The sequence below is a fragment of the Hippoglossus stenolepis genome, chromosome 3 (assembly GCF_022539355.2).
Source record: "Hippoglossus stenolepis isolate QCI-W04-F060 chromosome 3, HSTE1.2, whole genome shotgun sequence".
Classification (NCBI taxonomy): domain Eukaryota; kingdom Metazoa; phylum Chordata; class Actinopteri; order Pleuronectiformes; family Pleuronectidae; genus Hippoglossus; species Hippoglossus stenolepis.
In genome coordinates, this window is record NC_061485.1 from 16,141,741 (window position 1) to 16,160,726 (window position 18,986).

At 41.9% G+C, this 18,986-nt stretch overlaps 1 protein-coding gene across 1 annotated transcript; it reads left to right on the top strand.

Annotated features, from left to right (window-relative positions):
• The first annotated feature begins 322 nt into the window (after positions 1-322).
• ip6k2b (inositol hexakisphosphate kinase 2b) lies at positions 323-6,050 on the top strand. The gene is made up of 5 exons (XM_035151823.2): positions 323-996; positions 3,371-3,602; positions 3,705-3,892; positions 4,036-4,211; positions 4,302-6,050. Exons 1-5 carry the CDS (start codon positions 783-785, stop codon positions 4,914-4,916), a joined length of 1,425 nt encoding a protein of 474 aa, XP_035007714.1. The 5' UTR covers positions 323-782; the 3' UTR covers positions 4,917-6,050.
• The last annotated feature ends 12,936 nt before the right edge of the window (positions 6,051-18,986 follow it).

Here is an 18,986-nt window from a genome sequence, read left to right on the forward strand (position 1 = left end):
TATTATTGACACATGTGAACTCAAGTCAAAAATGTTGGATTAAAGAGAAATGCCAGGGCAATATCCAGTTCCCTCTTGTCTTCGTTTTAAATTCTGCTGCTTCCAAGGACATTTGATGTTGCAAGAACCGGATCAAACATAAATCGCAGCCTGCAGCCTGTCTCCTCAGATGAGAGTTGTGAGTACAGTGAAGGAGAGGTGACTTGTGTTGTGTTTTTGTGTGTCTGGTGTTTTTCCTGCGTTACCCTCCCCCCCTGTTTTCTCCTCTTCCTCTTTGTTTGCTGGAACCGCTTGATCCTCTCCGAGGTGTTCCTCCCAGCGACAGCCGCGGCTCTCCGATTGGCCCGTTTCGCGGATGGGGCGGTGCTGTCGATGCTGTTTTTCTCGCTGCGGGTCGGACGCGGACGTCAGTTTCGGTAAGAGCCTCGTGAGGAGCGCGGAGCCTCACGCTGTCTGGAGACGTGCTAAGCAGCTTTTCACGACTATATACTAGGCATTTTATCTCACGTACACACACGGAGCACATCCAGCCACGCGGGGGGTCGTTTTAATTTGTCCTCCGACGAGGAAAAACGGGGAAACTGCGGATTTGGTGCCTGGCTCCGTCCTTCCTGTTCAGCCCTTTGTTTTTCACCGTCAGCGGGCGACCAGCCGGCAGCGCCCCCGTGCGGCACAGCACGAGAAAGCGTCCGAGGATAGGGAGCCAGACGAGCGGCCGAGCTTCTTGCCTCCTCTCGTGCGACGTGGGTCCCCCCAGCTCAGCTGTCCGATGCGGAGTGAGGATGAGTCCCGCTCTCGAAGCGCTCATGCAGGCGGACGGGACTCCGTATCCCGGGAAAGGGGTAATGCTTGAACCATTCGTGCACCAGGTAGGGGGCCACTCCTGCGTGCTGCGGTTCGGGGAGCAAACCATCTGCAAGCCCCTCATCCCCCGCGAGCATCAGTTCTACAAGAGCCTACCCGCAGAGATGAGGAAGTTCACCCCACTGTATAAAGGTAAGACCCCCCCCCCCTCTACATCTGCAGGAACTGACACCTCATCTGCCACAGCGGAGCATGTGTGATGTTGTTTTGATACCAGCAGTAATCCTGTCTCTCTTCTTCCTCATCGTTGTGCTCATAGCTTTACATGTACGGTGCTCTCTTGTCTGCATTTAACAGTAGGCCTAGAAATGTCCAAAATGCACGCACTGAATTCGTGCACGAGTTAATAATGGGTGGTTCTTGCATTTGCTCAAGATAATGCTGCACACAACTATTAATAGATGCCCCAATTCCTGCTTTACTGGCCACACATTGTGACTTGTGAGAATTGGCAGAGCATCACAGCCACAGTCTCCTGCATCCCCCCCCCCCCCACGTCCCCAGGGCGGACTGTGTGACTCTGCCAGCAGGATGATTAAGCCAGAGGTCAGTTCCAAGTGTCTGGCTTTTAACTAGGCTACGGTTTCAAGTTGAGATAGAGTTCCACAGAGATCAAAAATAAATGGGCCACATCACTGGGGGAGTAATGCACGACAGCACAGGCCACGTTGAGGAAATTTCCAAGGCCTGGTGTCAGGTGCAAGATGGAAACATATCTACACTCGTACGCAAGATATTCCGCTTGGAGCTGAATATCACAGCCCCCTTGATGCGTCCAGGTCTACGGTCTCAGAATAGTTTCACATACAGACAATAACACCCAGTACATGCTAATGCGGATGTCTGTGGGCAGCCATATGACGATGAGGAAGGACGCGTATGGTATCTGATGTCCCACTAATGCAACATAGGACTATTAAAACAAATCCGGGATTGGGAGATAATTTGATTTTAAGAATGTCTAAAGGTTTCACGGCCACATTGCAATGACCTGTAATTTGGTTGAAATCTATACTCTGACGGTAAAAGCAAGAAATATTGGGAACATTCCTGAAAGTGTAGGTGTAGATCAAGTGATCACAACAAGTTAGGGGTGGACCTTTAAGTTGTGCTACATCAGTTTATCTATATCAAGTGTAAAACATGATTGGATTTTCAATTCCAATGTACAGACCTGAAAGCAATATTAGATGACCAGAACTTGATGATAATCTACATTAATATGTACTATCAGGCTGTAAAAAATCTCACTGAATTGCACTCTGGCTTCATCACACGTTTACAAGCCGCTCTATTGATTTAAAGTCAGGGTGACTCAGAAGTTCCCACACTTGTATGTGGTGTGGTGACGGTGCAGCTCCTGAACGGACACCACAGTTCATCGGGACACACTTTAGAGGCGGGGCTTCCTGTAAGATGGTGATGTCAGTGCTAATGGCGTCACAGAGGCCTCTGCCTGCAGCAGAAGGAATGTGAGTGCTGGGTCCTCAGGTCTGCCATTTTACATTCAAACACCACAATCCCTCTTTTAAACACTGGCTCTTGTTGTCAGGCTGTTTTTTTTTATATTACAAACCTGTCTTTCTAAATCTGATCACTACTACTACTGTTGCTGGATACACGTTGGAACATGTGTGAGTTTGGATGTTTTGTATTGGCCACATTCTTCAGTCGATCTGTTTCGACCACATCCCTTCTTCCTGTCTTTGGTTTGATCCTTATCAGCTGCTGTAGCTGTGATGTTTATTCTCAGAGCAACACCTCCCCCACCCTGCCATAGACAGGCCCTTTTAGGGACTTTTACTAGGGGTTCATGGGGGGGCTTTACTCCGGTGCCTGTTTGTGGAACATGTCATTAATTAGCATTTGGCATGAAGGTACACTGTTTCTTCAATCATCACGACGAGTCTAGGAACATTTGTTAGCCTCATCTCCGCCTCATCTGTTCTGTGTTTTTGAAATTGTGATGAGAATGAAGGTGGACTTCACATGTGTTTTTTTTGCATACCACAACTTTTTTAATAATGGACAGTTTGGACTGAATCATGACATGTTCATACACTGTACACTGAGTCTTCACTGTGGCTTGTATTGCTACTGCTCCATGTATGTTTCTGTAAAGAGAGAACTGTGTCACATTCTATTATGTCATAAATCATAAAACAATGTATTCAGATTTATTGTATGTTTTTGGGAGGATGTTTGGCAGTTGTTTAATAAATCTCCTTCTCAGTTTGACACATTTCAGCCTTGTGTGGTATTTTGTGTCTCTTGTTTTCTGACTCTCGAGTCATACAAACATGGCTGCTTTCTTCCTTCATCTCTTCCTATTACATCCACATCGTGTGTGTTTACTAATGTGGGCATATGATCATGTCAGTGGCTGTCAAATCTTTCAGGAAATGTGTTTTTAAATATGTAAACGCAAACATTGTATTGAGGAAAACTGTTACCAAACAACAACTATTACTATACTAATGACCACCTTCATTCTTCCCCCTAATAGGTGTAGTATCAGTCAGCTTTGAGGAAGATGAGGAAGGGAACCTGTGCCTCATCGCCTACCCCCTCCACAGTGAATCAGGGGACCTGGAAAACAAAGACCCCTCAGCAGACTGCGAGCCCAAGAGCAAGATGCTAAAGTGGAGCAACAAGAAGCAGTCCGCTTTGCTTCTGGAGAATGACAACTACAGCAAAGACAGAGGTCGTCACAGTCGTAAAGAAGACAAGCTCATGAGGTGAAGATGCTTGCCATAGCGCCGTCGTGCATTCACAGACAACCAGATGCACCATGAATAAGTTCTGTAATACTAAAGCTGATATTATTTCCCCTTTTGCAGTTATAATCGTGATGAGGTGGTGGTCCAGCAGCAGCAGCAGCAGCAGCAGCAGCAGGCGGAGGTTCTTTACTTCAGCCTGGATAAAGGCAACGTAGTTCCACAGATCAAACACAACCCCTGGAGCCTCAAATGCCACCAGCAGCACTTGCAGAGGATGAAGGAGAATGCAAAGCACCGCAACCAATACAGTATCCTTTCATTAGTGAACAGCAGTTAGTTGGTGTCTCAGTGTACAGCGACATACATAATTATTGCTTTATTACAAATGCATGATTACAGCTTGTTAGTTTGTGTCTTTTGTTGGTGTATGATCCTTGACCCCCTTTCAAAGAATTTATCCTTCTGGAGAATCTGACATGGCGCTACAAAGTACCATGTGTCTTAGACTTGAAGATGGGAACTCGCCAGCATGGGGATGATGCATCAGAGGAGAAGAAAGCCAATCAGATCCGCAAGTGTCAACAGAGCACATCAGCCTCTATTGGAGTGCGACTTTGTGGCATGCAGGTATGGTAGATATGCAGCTCAGCTTCTCTAGTCTTGAGTCCTCTGTACGTTTAGAGCTGTAACACTCATGTTTCTGTGTTACTCCTGCAGGTGTACCAGTCAGACTCAGGCCAGCTGATGTTCATGAACAAGTACCACGGCCGTAAGCTAACCCTCGCAGGCTTCAAGGAGGCCCTGTACCAGTTCTTCCACAATGGGCGTCGCTTGCGTCGAGAGCTGCTGTCCCCCGTGCTGCGCAGACTTAGGGAAATGCAGGCTGCCCTGGAGGCCTGCGAATCCTACCGCTTCTACTCCAGCTCCTTGCTCATCATCTACGATGGAGACCCTCCCAGGACTCCCACTAGACCTAGACACCGTGGTGGTGAAGAGGGTGATGAAGACGAGCCATCAGATGAAGAGGAGGACGAGGAGGAAGATGATGATGAGGAAGAGGAGGGGGCCTTTGGTTTCCCTTGTTCTTCAGCAGGTGGCAGTGCCGGTGTGGCCGCAGGGAGCAGCAACAGTGGTAGTGGTCGCTCCTCCCACAGCACAGGAGAGGCCAGAAGCCCCGTGGTGGACGTGCGCATGATTGACTTTGCTCACACCACTTGTCGGCACTATGGCGAAGACAGTGTGGTGCACGAAGGCCAGGACAGTGGTTTCATCTTCGGCCTGCAGAACCTGATTACCATCATCTCCCAACTGGAGGATCACAGTACTGATTGAAGCTGCACTGGAGCCAATATGAGCTGAATTTCAAGCCTGGGGAAAAAGCTCAGTGAGCTGCAACCCTGCTACTTCAAGGTGCATCGTCCTTATGCCCAAATGGGGGTCTGATCCTCCTCTGCTCGGAGTGAACATCAGACATCTCAGGGTGGGGGGAGAGCCTGCGGGTCGTTGTGCACTCTCCCTTAACTGCCAGAGGACAGGGCTGCTTGTGCCCCTCTTGCACTTTTCTCCTTCTGGGACTGCTTTCTCTGCTCTAAATGGCAGGAAAAGTGTTATACAAGGCGAAGGTCTCCCATCAAACACCAGGACTCCTGTAGCATTCTAGGCCTCTCCTCCCCCCTCTGGTACAGACAAGTTTCTTTATTGTTAAGTTCTCTCTGAGAGAGACAGAGCGAGGCAGAGATAACTGAAGCTCCAGTGTAGTTTCTAGGAGCCTGACGTGGTGCTTTACCTGTGTTATTACGTAACTTTTGTAGATGAAGTTTGGACTGCCAGTACTCTACAGCACAGCACATTATTGGTGGCGAAGATGACGTACAAGCTGACCTTGGCTGGCTAGATCAGCAGTCTTGTAGCAATTGACGAGTTAAGCTTCTGATAAGGACATTTTGTGTTTATATTGGTGTCTCTGAAGACCCTCTTAACAAACGTGGGTTGTGTCCACCGGGCACCTGGATTTACACTTTCTGGTGGAAGAACAAGATGATTTAGGTCTAGAAGAAGGGATTTGCCTTTTTTCAGCAGTTGTTCTCCCCTGTGCTTTTTTGCCTAAAAACAGACATTTTGAAAAGGGGATTGCAAAGGGGATATTTTCCTTGTTTTGTCACTGTCTTTTTATTTGTATTTTTCTCTCATTTCTTTCCTATTTCATTCCCAGAACTTTGCCTAAGCAAAGAGAATATATTGATAGAAACACTAGCTATAAAGACTATAGAGACTATTTATTTGAAAGGATTGTTTAAAAATAAAAATAAAAAGTGGAAACCAGTACATTCCATATTACCACTCTAAATGTTCTGATACCGACTTTGATTTATTTTGTTTATTGCAAGAGCCGATACCTCTCTTGTATACCAGTGTGTTAACAGTGTCTTGGTTAATAAAGGCATTCATTTGTGTTTAAAAAGAAAACAGTCTGTTCTTTTGTGTGTTCATTTACGTGTGTTAGATGCTAACAGCAGATCTCGAAAGCATCTGTATAGTGATGTCATTATTTAGTAATACATAAAGGAGACATGCTCCTATTCAGCTTCATAATCTATATTGGTGTTATTTGTGTTAATAAACAGTGAATGTCATTTTTGATGTGTAACGGTTATGGAAACCTCCTTAAACTCCATCAAAACCGAAAAAACAGTGGTCTAAGCTTTTGATGACAAACCAAGTTAATTTAATCTAATTTAACATGTCCTAGTCCAGTAGAACAGTGTCACCTTTTCCTCTGAATCAGCTTCAGGTGAACCTGTTATCAAGCTTCAGCTGGAAGAACATTGTCACATTCTAGAGCAGATGTTTGTTTTTCTCTGCAGTGAGATGCTTTACAGTGCAGATCCTTTAGCTGCATAGAGCTTTTAAACCAAAATGAAGAAATGTGATGATGCTGTATGAGGTTGACAGTCTTGTGTCAGTCATGTTTACTTTATATTTTTATTCTTTATATTTTGTAGTGTGTGTTTTCCCAAGTTGGGCTCAACAAAGCACATCCATCCATGATGTCATGATGTGAACTAACTATCACCTGGTGCTGTTTATTTCTTTAGATTGCATAATTTAAACAAAACCCATTCACAGAAATCAGGCGTTTGGGACATTTCCTTTGTATGTGACAGCATAAGTACACAGCCTGCACACCTCTCCTCCTGTGCGTCATCACTGTTACAGAGTTCAATATTAAGCAGGTTAGTTGAAGTTCTTGGCCCAGTTGCTGTGCAGCGGCGACATCGGGACTGATCTGCACCAGGCGGCATTGGCCGCAGATTACGCACTTCAAACAAGAAAACCCTCCATTAAAGCTGTGGTGCTAAGCAGGAAGTATTACAGCGCCTACATATCCCACCCGCTCCAAAGTAGCAACCTCAGGTGACCAGTATGTGTCCCGTGCACTGTGCGTTATAGTGGAAGTTATTGCCTGTTAAACCTGCATCTTTGTAGTCCGCCTAATCAGCTTTCCAGTGCAGGAGAACATTCAGAGCTGAGGAGAGTAAAGCATCCATGGAAATACTAGCTGTGTGGAAAAACTCTCAAGTAACTTGGTGTACTTGCCTCAAATGAAGGGTGGAACTGCAGAATACATATATAAAGACCAGGTCAGGATTCACTGGTCTGACTACGTCCTGTTCATACCTGGCATAGCAGCCAACACAGACACACCTGAAATAACAAACGTCCTGGGTGATCCGAACACAAGTGGACAGCCTATACATCAGTGGATAAGAATGTGTCTCCAGATGTGAAATGAGGGGCTGAGCGAAATGATGTGCTCCACACAGCTGTGCACAGCTCTACCAGCTCCATACGTTTTTACTCATTTTAAACACGAAAAACCAGAATTGCCGCTCTGTTTGTATGCCTTCAGCCAGTTTCAGTACCTCAAGGTGTTAGATTACAATTATATTTAGTCACCATGACCTTTACCTATAACTTCTGAAATCCAATCAGTTAATCTGTGAGTCTGAGTGAACATTTGTACCAAATTTGAAGAAATTCCTTCAAGGTATTCTTATGTTAATGCATTTACAAGACCAATAACAGGGCTTGTAAGACCTTGATCTGACCTTTGATCACCAAAATGTGGTTAGTTAAAAACATTTGTGCCAATTTTTAAGAAGTTACCTAAAGTTGTTCTTGAGATATCTTGTTCAGAAGAATGAGACAGACGCACAACCTGAAAACATGACGCATCCCGGCCCTGTTATCGCCGGGACAGTTGATATACGTTGATGTTGTGGCAGATGGCCCAGGATGCATTTGCGTCCACACAGCTGCAAGAATGTGTGACAGAACAGCTCTGACTGGGGTCTGAGTGATCAGATCTCAAATGCGTCCTCAGTGCATCTTGCATGTTTTCAGATCTGCACTAAGAGCTGTTCACTTGATGCACGTTACTATAATGCCAGGTAAGAGCAGGGTCCTCTCAGGATAGAAACTACAGGTCCCGATCATCACAACACGTCACAACTCCACCTTGTCCTTACAACTAGAACAGACTTAACCACAATTAATCAATTTCAGCTTCAAACATATTCATCCATAGGCCACAGAAGCTGTAACACAGAGATGCAAATGCCTGCACATGGGTGGATCTTATCTGCTTCTTGAGCTTGATTGGATAAATCACAATCGAATCCATTCAGAGGTTGGAGGGATGATGATAGCGTGAGGCACAATATGTGAGGGATTATCTACTAAATTGTACAAAAAATAACTGCACATCTGCTGCTTTAGGAAAAACAGATTTAGATGAATTTGTTCTACGCCTTCATATGGTTTTAATGATGAAGGCTTTAAATATATTTAAGAAATTGGATTTAGGTTAGTTGACAATACACAATCCCCTTGATGTTGTGTGTTGGCGGACATGATGGGGTAAGATTAGGGTAAATCAAGTTACAGTGTGTGTGTGTGTGTTTATATATTATGGGGACATAATAATCCCTATAATGTACTGTAAGTGTGTGTGTGTGTGTAGGACAGTCGTCTTGGTGACTTTTCTTTCACAATGACATATACCTATGGCAACTGCATTAGTATTTTTAGCCCTTCTGACCCAGTGCAGCAGTGGGTTGGCCTCATTGATCATTTAAAAATATTCTCATAACCTAATTAAATGACACTTGGTGTAGAACTAAATTTAGGATGATGGTGATGATGAAGGTCATGCTTCCTCTTGTATTCAATGGAGCAAAAGGTTTGCTTCATTTCACAAAAATCTCTCATGAAAACCTCAGTGTAACACTCACCGGTTTACTCCAAGTGAGATCAGCCTGAATGTTATTGGATCAAAGTGGTGGTTTTGAAATGTCCTGAAAGCACTAACAAAACCTGATTGACCTCAATACCACTAACGAAAGTGTGAGTAATGATGCAAGAGCTGCACTCATTAATGTGATAACACGTGAGTGCACAGTTCACGAGGCGTACGTGGCCGCACACATGCAGGTGTTTGGGAGCGAGTGTGTTTGCTATGAGTAAGAAAGTAAGGAATTCGTCACAGTTCAAAGGTCATGGAATTTCTTGCCTGTTTGTCATGTAGTCTTTTCAGATGCATGTCTGAGGGGCTTTGGAGGGCTTTCTTCTGCAGGATGTCATCTCCTGCTGCAAAAGAGAAGTTGCTTCTTAGAGGATCTAACCAGTGAAAGTGAAGAAACATATTTGAATCTTCCATGCAGCACATACACCTGCAATAATAAAAGAGAAGTGTACATGAATACTCTTACAAAAAACCCTCAAATAACAGCAAAAAAACTGAAGTAAGTATCGGAGCTTATATTAAATAACCAACACTTTAACCCACGGATCAAACAGTGGACAGAGAAATACCCAAAGATGAAATTTATCACAGAAGTGATGACTGATCCCAACATATAAATAAATGAATTGTAAATCGTCTTTGTTTATATAGCGCTTTTACTATTTGCAGCACATTTCAAATTTACACATCAATATACATACACTTCTATACGCAGCACTTCTTCTATTACACCATTCATTGCCCACACTGCTATCAGGGGCAATTTCAAGAACACATATGACTGCAGCCAGGGATCAAACCACCGACCTTCTTGCTGGTGGACAGCCCGCTCTACCCTCTGAGGCACAGCCGAATGCAATTATTAAAATTACGACTGAAGCATATCACCGGGTCAGAGCTTGTGTCATCCCAGCCTTTAGGAAGGCTCAAGGGACAATGGAGTAAGCTCAATATTTTAGTTTCCATAAAATCACAGGAATCAGAGCAAAATATTATATTGCAATGGTACAAAACATGTATTTAAACTATTACCAACTCATTAGTGCTTCTGTTCTTCACCTTGTTTCTCTTATGTTTAAGTTGCTTGTGAATGAAATGCACTTTGTACCATGAGTAAAGTTATCTGATAGTTACTATCATCGCTCAGGTCAAGTGCAATATTGTTCCATTAAAACCAAGCAGCCTCTGTGATACCACTAGCTTGCTAGAGTGCACTTCATTTAAGGGTTAACCCAAACTTTTTTTACTTTTGAATAGGCACAGCACAGTATATGCAGCTTTTCCTAATTGAGTTTCTGTCCATGTTATTTGAGTACCCTAAAATACATTAAGAGCTTACAAAGTTAAAACACACTATAAACAAGGTATTTTAACTCATTATCTTAATATAAGTTAAATATCAACTTATATTACAGTGTGGTAAACAATTTGCTCACAGATCTAGAATAGCTACAGCTCAGACTCAACACGAGCAGATGTTCTTGTAGAGGAAATGAAACTGTTGCACGGTTGCAAGTGAAACCTCTGGGCTGTACAACATGTCATACGTTTAAAGACTGTGATGTCACAGCGGGTTATGCAACCCTCTTTGAACCCTGGTCGACAGATTGATCAGATAACAAGCCACAGCCACCAGGAGGAATCAAGTGGCAGTTGATCAGAGGGAGAATTTACAACACTATAAACCTGAACACTCTGTGCTCTGTCCTAAAAGCCCAGGTCCATATCAGGCTGGTTGCTGTATGTTTTGTTCTGACCTCTATGGCTGTAGTGATCCTGCTGGCACTGTCTTCATGTACAGTCTTATCACGTCTTTAACCTTTGTCTCTGAATGTTTCACCAACATCAGCTGAGAGTTACAACTTCAATAAACATTGGATGGATGGATGGATGGATAGATAGATTGATAGATAGATGGATGGATGGATGGATGGATAGATGGATGGATGGATGGATGGATAGATGGATGGATGGATGGATTGATAGATAGATAGATAGATAGATAGATAGATAGATAGATAGATAGATAGATAGATAGATAGAGTAGATAGATAGATAGATAGATAGATAGATAGATAGATAGATAGATAGATAGATAGATAGATGTTACCACTTAACCCACAAAAGTGTGTTAGGCAAAGCAGGTTGGGGGCTAAACTGAGTGGGGCTCCTGAGCGGCTAATTGCATTAGTCTACAGCAATGACAATCATGTAGGGCCCTTGCGGTTTCTTGTGCCTGGGGCCCCCAAAATAACTTTGAACTGCCCCATTGTACAACACCACATAGTCTGTTCCATCATTTTACATATATGGGTGTAATTTTGTGTTTGATTGATGGTGGCCCAGTCACATCAGCATACAATCATTTAATTGTATGTCACAGTTAGTCAATTTTAATTATATCTGCTTGATAGATGTATTAATTTGATAGTATCATAAATGTCATTGGTGGTTAAATGGGAAGTTACATTAGATTATATTTTAGGAAGTCCACAAGTATTCAGAGGAAATTAGATGTCTGGTGCTGACAGCTCCCAATACCTTTGGGACCGATTTGCAATCGCAATGTCAAACTAATGATATCCACTGTGGAGAAAAAAAATTCTGAGAACTTTATGTGAGAGTGAGTGAGGATGTAAAGGCATGGTGTGTGTGTGCGTGTGTGTGTGACTTTGTAAATCTTGTGTGGGTAATTTAAAAGAGAAACCACCTCTCGGCCTGTCAGAAAGATGTCTATTCAAAGATATGTGCACTGACAGCACACTGACGCTCCCCCTGGTCATACACAGTGAAGCGTATGAGTATGTGCACTTAAAATAACCCAGATAGGACAAGACAGGCTGAGAAGCTGAGTCTACAGTCCGTAGTCTGGAATAATCTGGATTACGCCTGATGACAGACCAGTAAAGAGCGGTTAAACCCTGGCGGGGTTATGTTGTTGCTTGTCTCACCACATTCTCTGTTTTGACTGTATTGGTTCTCTGGCTCCATTGATCCTCCTCACAAACATTTTCCACCTAATACTTGCCATGACCTATTTACAGTCTACGGCCCTGACACCAGAGTCTTTTCCTGCAATAAATAGAGTGACCATAGAAGCTATTAAACTGTATTTAGTTACATCATTAGTGTTTTCACTCGTCTCTTGTTGGTTGGTTGTTTGGTTTGGTTTGGTGTGGTGTGGTGTGGTTTGGTTTGGTGTGGTTTGGTTTGGCAGGTTGGTTGGTTGGTTAGTTTGGTTTGGCTGGTTAGTTGGTTGGTTTGGCTGGTTTGTTAGTTGGTTGATGGGTTGATGGGTTGATGGGTTGATTGGTTGATTGGTTGATTGGTTGGTTAGTTAGTTTGGCTGGTTTGGCTGGTTGGTTGGTTGGTTTGGCTGGTTGGTTGGTTGGTTGGTTGGTTGGTTGGTTGGTTGGTTGGTTGGTTGGTTGGTTGGTTTGGTTTGGCTGGTTGGTTGGTTGGTTAGTTAGTTTGGTTTGGCTGGTTTGGCTGGTTGGCTGGTTGGTTAGTTAGTTTGGTTTGGCTGTAGTTAGTTAGTTAGTTAGTTAGTTAGTTAGTTAGTTTGGTTTGGTTGGTTGGTTGGTTAGTTTGGTTTGGCTGGTTGGTTGGTTAGTTAGATTGGTTTTGCTTGTTGGTTAGTTTGGTTTGGTTTGGTTTGGTCTGGCTGGTTGGTTGGTTGGTTGGTTGGTTGGTTGGTTGGTTGGTTGGTTGATTGGTTTGGTTTGGTTTGGTTTGGTTTGGTTTGGTTTGGTTTGGTTTGGTTTGGTTTGGTTTCTGGTTGGTTGGTTGGTTTGGCTGGTTGGTTGGTTGGTTGGTTAGTTTGGTTTGGTTTGGTTTGGTTTGGCTGGTTGGTTGGTTGGTTGGTTGGTTGGTTGGTTGGTTGGTTGGTTGGTTGGTTAGGCTGGTTGGTTAGGCTGGTTGGTTAGTTGGTTGATTGGTTGATTGGTTGGTTTGGCTGGTTGGTTGGTTGGTTTGGTTGGTTGGTTGGTTAGTTTGGTTTGGCTGATTGGTTGGTTTGGTTTGGTTGGCTGGTTGGTTGGTTGGTTTGGCTGGTTAGTTTGGTTTGGCTGGTTAGTTGGTTGGTTGGTTGGTTTGGCTGGTTAGTTTGGTTTGGTTTGGTTTGGTTTGGTTTGGTTTGGTTGGTTGGTTTGGCTGGTTAGTTTGGTTTGGCTGGTTAGTTGGTTGGTTGGTTGGTTGGTTAGACTAGTTAGATTTTTTCTAACATTGCGAGATAGAGCGTGTTCTTTTGGTTTATTTTTTGTACACTTTCACTTTTCCTAGGCAATAATTCATGGATCTTGATGTTTTTCTGGCATTTACAGAGGACTGATATCGATGGGTGTGTGAATTTTGGTGCATCTTGAATTTAAGGTGGCTGTTCGGCCTTGGCTGAGTGCCATTCTAGTTATTATAAACATTATCTTCAACAAACATCTGGACTTTTAAGAGATTTGTCAGTTTGTTTACATCTAGCAAGAGAATACACATCTCCCCTGGGTTCATTTGACTGTCGTGTCATGAGAAGAGCGTAGAAGTCAGGGAACCTTTAACACGTTACATAAGACAGTTACATTGAGGCCCAGCTGTTCTGGTGAGATAAGCAGGGCAACAAAGAAAAACACTCTCACACACACACACACACTCCGTGGGGATTTAAAAGTGCTATTATTTACAAAGCTTATCTCAAACTTGGACATCGCATGTCACATTTTTCTTTATCTTCGTCAGACTGCTTCATTTCTCTCCTTTTGTAAATTCTCAAGGGATTGCTGTGTTCGTCAGTCCTTCACTTTGGTCCAGCCTGAAATATCTACTAGATAGATTATTAGAATTGCAACCTAACATAACTTTGGTTAGGTTTATGTAGATAATACTCTATATTAATTAGAAAAAGTTAGCTTGCTCAAATGCTGAACCAAGATAGACAGCAAAGCAAACATTAAGCCTGCTAAAAATCTGCAGTTTAACTTTGTCAATATGTTAGCATGATAACATTAGTGCGTAGCTTACCTCATATACCGCTACTAAATGCAGCTTAACAAGATAAGTTACCAGGATATAAAGGGACACAACTATATGCTCAAACCAGCAGCTTTACTTTGAGAGACTTTCCCTTGATATAGGATGTGACGAATGTAAAGAACCACCATGTTTATTTCAAGCTGAAGAGCCATGCCGGTCTCCAGTAACCCTGTAATGCCGTGGGAGCAAATGGCTGCAGAGAGGAGTTGTGGGACTATGATCTACAGATCTACAGATGTTTGTGTAACCTGAGGCATGAGCTCGAGGACACAGTGTTCTTCTGTCTGCTGGATCACCACACTGGATTATCTGGACAATTAAACCCACAGGCTAAAAACCCATCAACTTTAACCCCTGACCTGTCTTGCAACAGATTTACTGTATGACAGTCAAATTGAAATTGAGCAGCAGGTTTTGATTTGGTGATCAGAGTGACTGATTTACACAGAGAGGACCTGCTGACTCACTTTCTTACCTTTGTGAGTGAGGGCGCAAGTCTTGGCCAAAGGATCCACTGTCCGAGTTACCTTCTAGTTGCTGTTGGTGTTATTAAGGACATTATGCATCATTATTAGCATTTCAACAACCAGACTGACAGTTACACAACTGTTCCAGGTCTCTCTCTCTTTTCTCCCCCCTCTCTCTTTTCTCTCCCATATTTCTCCCCCCTTAACCCAACCGGTCAAGGCAGATGGCCGCCGACCTTGACTCTGATCAAGGTCAGTGGCCAACAGAGGAAACTGTTGGGTTTCTCTATAATACAATAGTAAGGTCTCGACCTTACTATGCAAAGTGCCATGAGTTAATGTACAGTATGTTGGGATTTGGCCTCATGCAAATAAAACTGAATTTCAATCAAATAATTCACAGTATGCTCAAAATGATTATAAAGATTTGTAAGATTATAAGAAAATATAAAGACAAGAAAAAAGAGTCAATGAAGTAAATTCTATGGTGACTGACGAGTGTTGTGTTACAGAGTGGCAATGGAAAAGAGAAACCAGGAGAGGTGGGATCAGACAGCTGAGCATGGAGTGACTCACACTACTCGACCTCATGGTAATCTTGTGACTCCTCACTCCCACCCACTCCCTGTGTGTTGATGCTTCCACTGTTCCCCCCCACCCCTCCAAGAACCACCAGTGACAACTGCGTGGGGATGGGAAATGGAAGAGTAGTACAGAACATAGTATTATCCTGTAACAGTAAAGGCCTGTAACTGTGGCCTTTAAAGAGCCCCTGACATCTGCTGTCACATTCCTACTTCAGGATCCAGTTACATTCCATAGTCCCAGAGAACAAGAGATTGGAATTGTTCTGTCTTGCATCAGAGGAGGGTAAAGATGAATGTGAGAAAAGAAGCAGGAGGTTAATAAAAAATCTACACCCCCTCACATTACAGAGGAAGCGAGGACTCTTATGTAACACTAGCTGCCACTTTTTTGTGCACACAAAGAAGCTACAGGAACTAGATACAGAAACGTGTCTAAAATGTCATTAATACTGGAACTTAGTGTATTAAAGATTATAGATTATGGAAAAAGATGTTGCATGTAATTATTCAAATAAAAACAAGACAAGTACATTTTGTTCAATATGCCCCATTATGTTTAAAATAAAGCATTTTGTCATAATCACCACGACATTACGTAAACTAACCTTAATTAAAAACAATCTTAGCGCAGGTTTAGGTCTAGACAACTATGAATCACTCCTTTTGTCATTTGTCATTCATCTTGTTTCTGTTCACTCCCTTTAGCTGAATTGTGAGAAAGGGCATCAAATACAAAAATAAGGGAAGAATATAAGAAATGTTTCCCATTTTAGAAAATGCAAGTATATACTTTTATACTAATACTTAGATGAAACAGTTGACACCACTGATGCCTGTATGTCCAGTAAGCTTAGTTTATCTTGGCAAAAATAATGAATAAAAGCACAACTTGTCTGACACTGCCCGCTGATGAAATGAAATCTGTCTCCCATGACTTCTGAAATAATGTTGGGTGTTGTTGTTTTGTAATCGGTACTAAAGGAGAGTGTAGCTGCCCTCAGCCAACCTCATGTGAAATAACAAATTATCATTTTTATATTGCATTTTAACTTTATATTATATAGATTATAGGGGATTTCGAGGTGATGGTAGGTGGTTTTTGTTCCCTTCAATATCTGGCCTGTGGTCTATAATTCAACAATAATATATGTATAAAAATGGAGCTCATTCAGTCTCAGAACTTTTTCTTATAGTTTTCATTGGGCCAGCTGGTCTCTTTAAGGATAAAGCACACATTACATTAGCTCAATTAACACTGTATTTCCAAGATGTGGAAGCTGAACATTTTTTGATATTGATTATGTCATATGTCTGTGACATGTTTCAGTGGAATTTCTTTTTCCTGAATTGAGACGCTATTGAAAATAGTACAAGACAACTACTCAATCGAACAATATAGCTCTTGTATGTATTTACCTTTGCCTTGAGTCTTGTTTCAATTGCAGTTATCGAGTGTTCCCTTTACAGTGATTTTAAAATCTGGTAAAGAGGAAAGTGATCAGAAACTCACTTACACGCACATCTGTTGTTGTGTATTTTCCATTGCTAGCCTCAGGGCGTTTGAACTTCAAAGCTGTTACGCTTTTAGACTCGATGTCCCGAAAAAACACGAAGGATGCCCAGAGGTTCAAAATGCTGGATTTGTTTTGCAGAAAAGTCTTCAGTGAGACATTGAGCTTCATGCACTCTGTCCTGAAGTGTGACAACTAAATAAAGTGCTTCCATGTCAACACACAGAAGCTTAGATAAGGTTTTATTCTCACTTATCTCGTCCCTCGCTCCTCAACACTGCTGTACCAAAGCTTCATTATCAGAGGGGATTCTGGTTTTTCCTCCTTTAGATTGCAGATAAACAGTCACATTTTAAAATGCTGATGAATAGTGGTCAGTGGGGAAGTAGAGGTTCTTTCATGGCACGTTCCACACAAGATATTTTGACATGAAGCACAAGTTTGAATATTAACATTGATAACTGAGACTCTTGATCACCACTTTGTTATTATTTTTAGGAACACTTGGACCCACTGTGACGTGTGTTAAATGTTTGCTGGATAAAAGGCCTATAAACAATGTATTAACAGTTCATAGATCACTCAGAGACTCCCTTATTCAGAATGAGACGCTATTTTGATTATGATGTTTACACGAGTTGTTCATAGAATATTTCATTTATATTCCTGCACATCAACTCACGTCAACATTACATCCCACTTCCTTTCGGTGTGTGTGTGTGTATGTGTGTGTGTGTGTGTGTGTGTGTGTGTGTGTGTGTGTGTGTGTGTGTGTGTGTGTGTGTGTGTGTGTCTGTGCGTGTGAAGGGATCGTGTTTCTGTAGGAAAACTGATGTCTGATGGGAGTGTTTGTTGACAGTTCAGCTTCAGAAGCTCCTTTCCTGAGGTATATTTTACAGGTCACTGCTGCTCTCTGGTGGACACATGTATATATTTAATGTAATAGGCTTTATCTGATAATTTAAACAAAAGTCATTTAGAAGTATAGATATAATATGTACAATGTAAGCAAAATATTAACAGTAGTATTAATATACAAAAACTAGATTTTTAAACAGGGCCGGTCAAGGTACAGGTACAAATCAGAAACCTCCCATTCAGGGTACTCGCTCCAGTTTTTAATTGAGCTTGTATCAACTACCATAAAGTTATTATCAGACAATAGCTATTTTGCCCAATCGTTATTTTGCCTCTCTGAAATTAAAGTTACATCTTTCCTGTAGAAATGAGGCCTATGTTTTCCATTTGAGTAGAAATTGTTATTTTTCTGTAAATAATTGTTGAGAGTACAAGGACAACTCTTGCCCCAGGGACCGGGGAGATTATCCATCCATGACAAAAAGGAAAAAAATGACTGGTTTGATCAATTTAGCAGGAAAAGCTTTCTGTACTTCACTCCAGGCACAAAAGAATAGAAGTCTTGTGACACAGCACATCTAATATAATAGTATTTATACTTTTAGCAACAAAAAGTGCAGAAAAAGTTTTTTGTTTGTGTAAATGTTTTTACTTTGTATGTTTATTTGTCAAGATGATTGCAAAATAAATACTGAATTCATTGACTTGCATTAAACTTGGTGAAACCATAGGGTAAATGATGCCGTTTTGAGTCAAATTTGAATGTCGGGGCTTACGGACACTTGGATGACACCACACAAGCAGCATGGAGGCATTTTATGTTTTTTTCTGTTGTTTTTTACGTGCGAAGAAGTGGTCACCATTTACTTCAATTGTATTGGATTGGGCTGCAACTCTGTTTACCCCTGAAACTCCAAAAATGTTTTGTGGACTCAAACACTTTTTGGCATCGGCATAGTGGTGAGTAGATAATGAGTGAGTTTTGATTTATAAAAGTGTGTTGTATTTGGCTCTATCTTTAAATGTATTGCATATTGTATTGTTGAGCTGCTGTGTGTTTAGCAGCTCAGTGGGTTTAGAAAGCTGTATTTTATTTTACTCTTGTATTTTACTCTCATATTGTATTTGACTCTATTTTCAGATGTATTGCCGGTGGAGCTGCTGTGTTTAACAGCTCATTGGGTTTATAAAGCTGTATTTAATTTAACTCTTGTATATAATTTTACCCTTCTATATAATTTTACTCTTGTATTTAATTTTACTCTTGTATTATATTTGACTCTCTCAGACGTATTGCTAGTGGAGCTGCTGTGTGTTTAACAGCTCAATGGGTTTATAAATTGCGATTGTATTTTACTCTTGTATTGTATTTTACTCTTGTATTGTATCTTACTATTGTATTGTGTTTTACTCTTGTATTGTATTTTACTCTTGTATTGTGTTTTACTCTTGTATTTTATTTGACTCTTGTATTTGACTCTCACATTGTGTCTGACTCGCTCTTCAGACGTCCTGCCGGTGGAGCCGCTGTGTGTCAAATAAAAATATGAATCCTTTGATGCTGTTGACTCTTGTATTTAATTTGACTCTCATATTGGGTGTGACTCTGTCTTCAGACGTATTGCCGGTGGAGCTGTTGTGTTTTTAACAGC

Coding starts and splice junctions, on each gene's coding strand:
- ip6k2b (XM_035151823.2), top strand. CDS start 783: ATGAGTCCCGCTCTCGAAGCGCTCATGCAGGCGGACGGGACTCCGTAT. Junction 3,603..3,704: donor AAAGAAGACAAGCTCATGAG/GTGAAGATGCTT, acceptor CCCCTTTTGCAG/TTATAATCGTGATGAGGTGG. Junction 4,212..4,301: donor TGCGACTTTGTGGCATGCAG/GTATGGTAGATA, acceptor TTACTCCTGCAG/GTGTACCAGTCAGACTCAGG.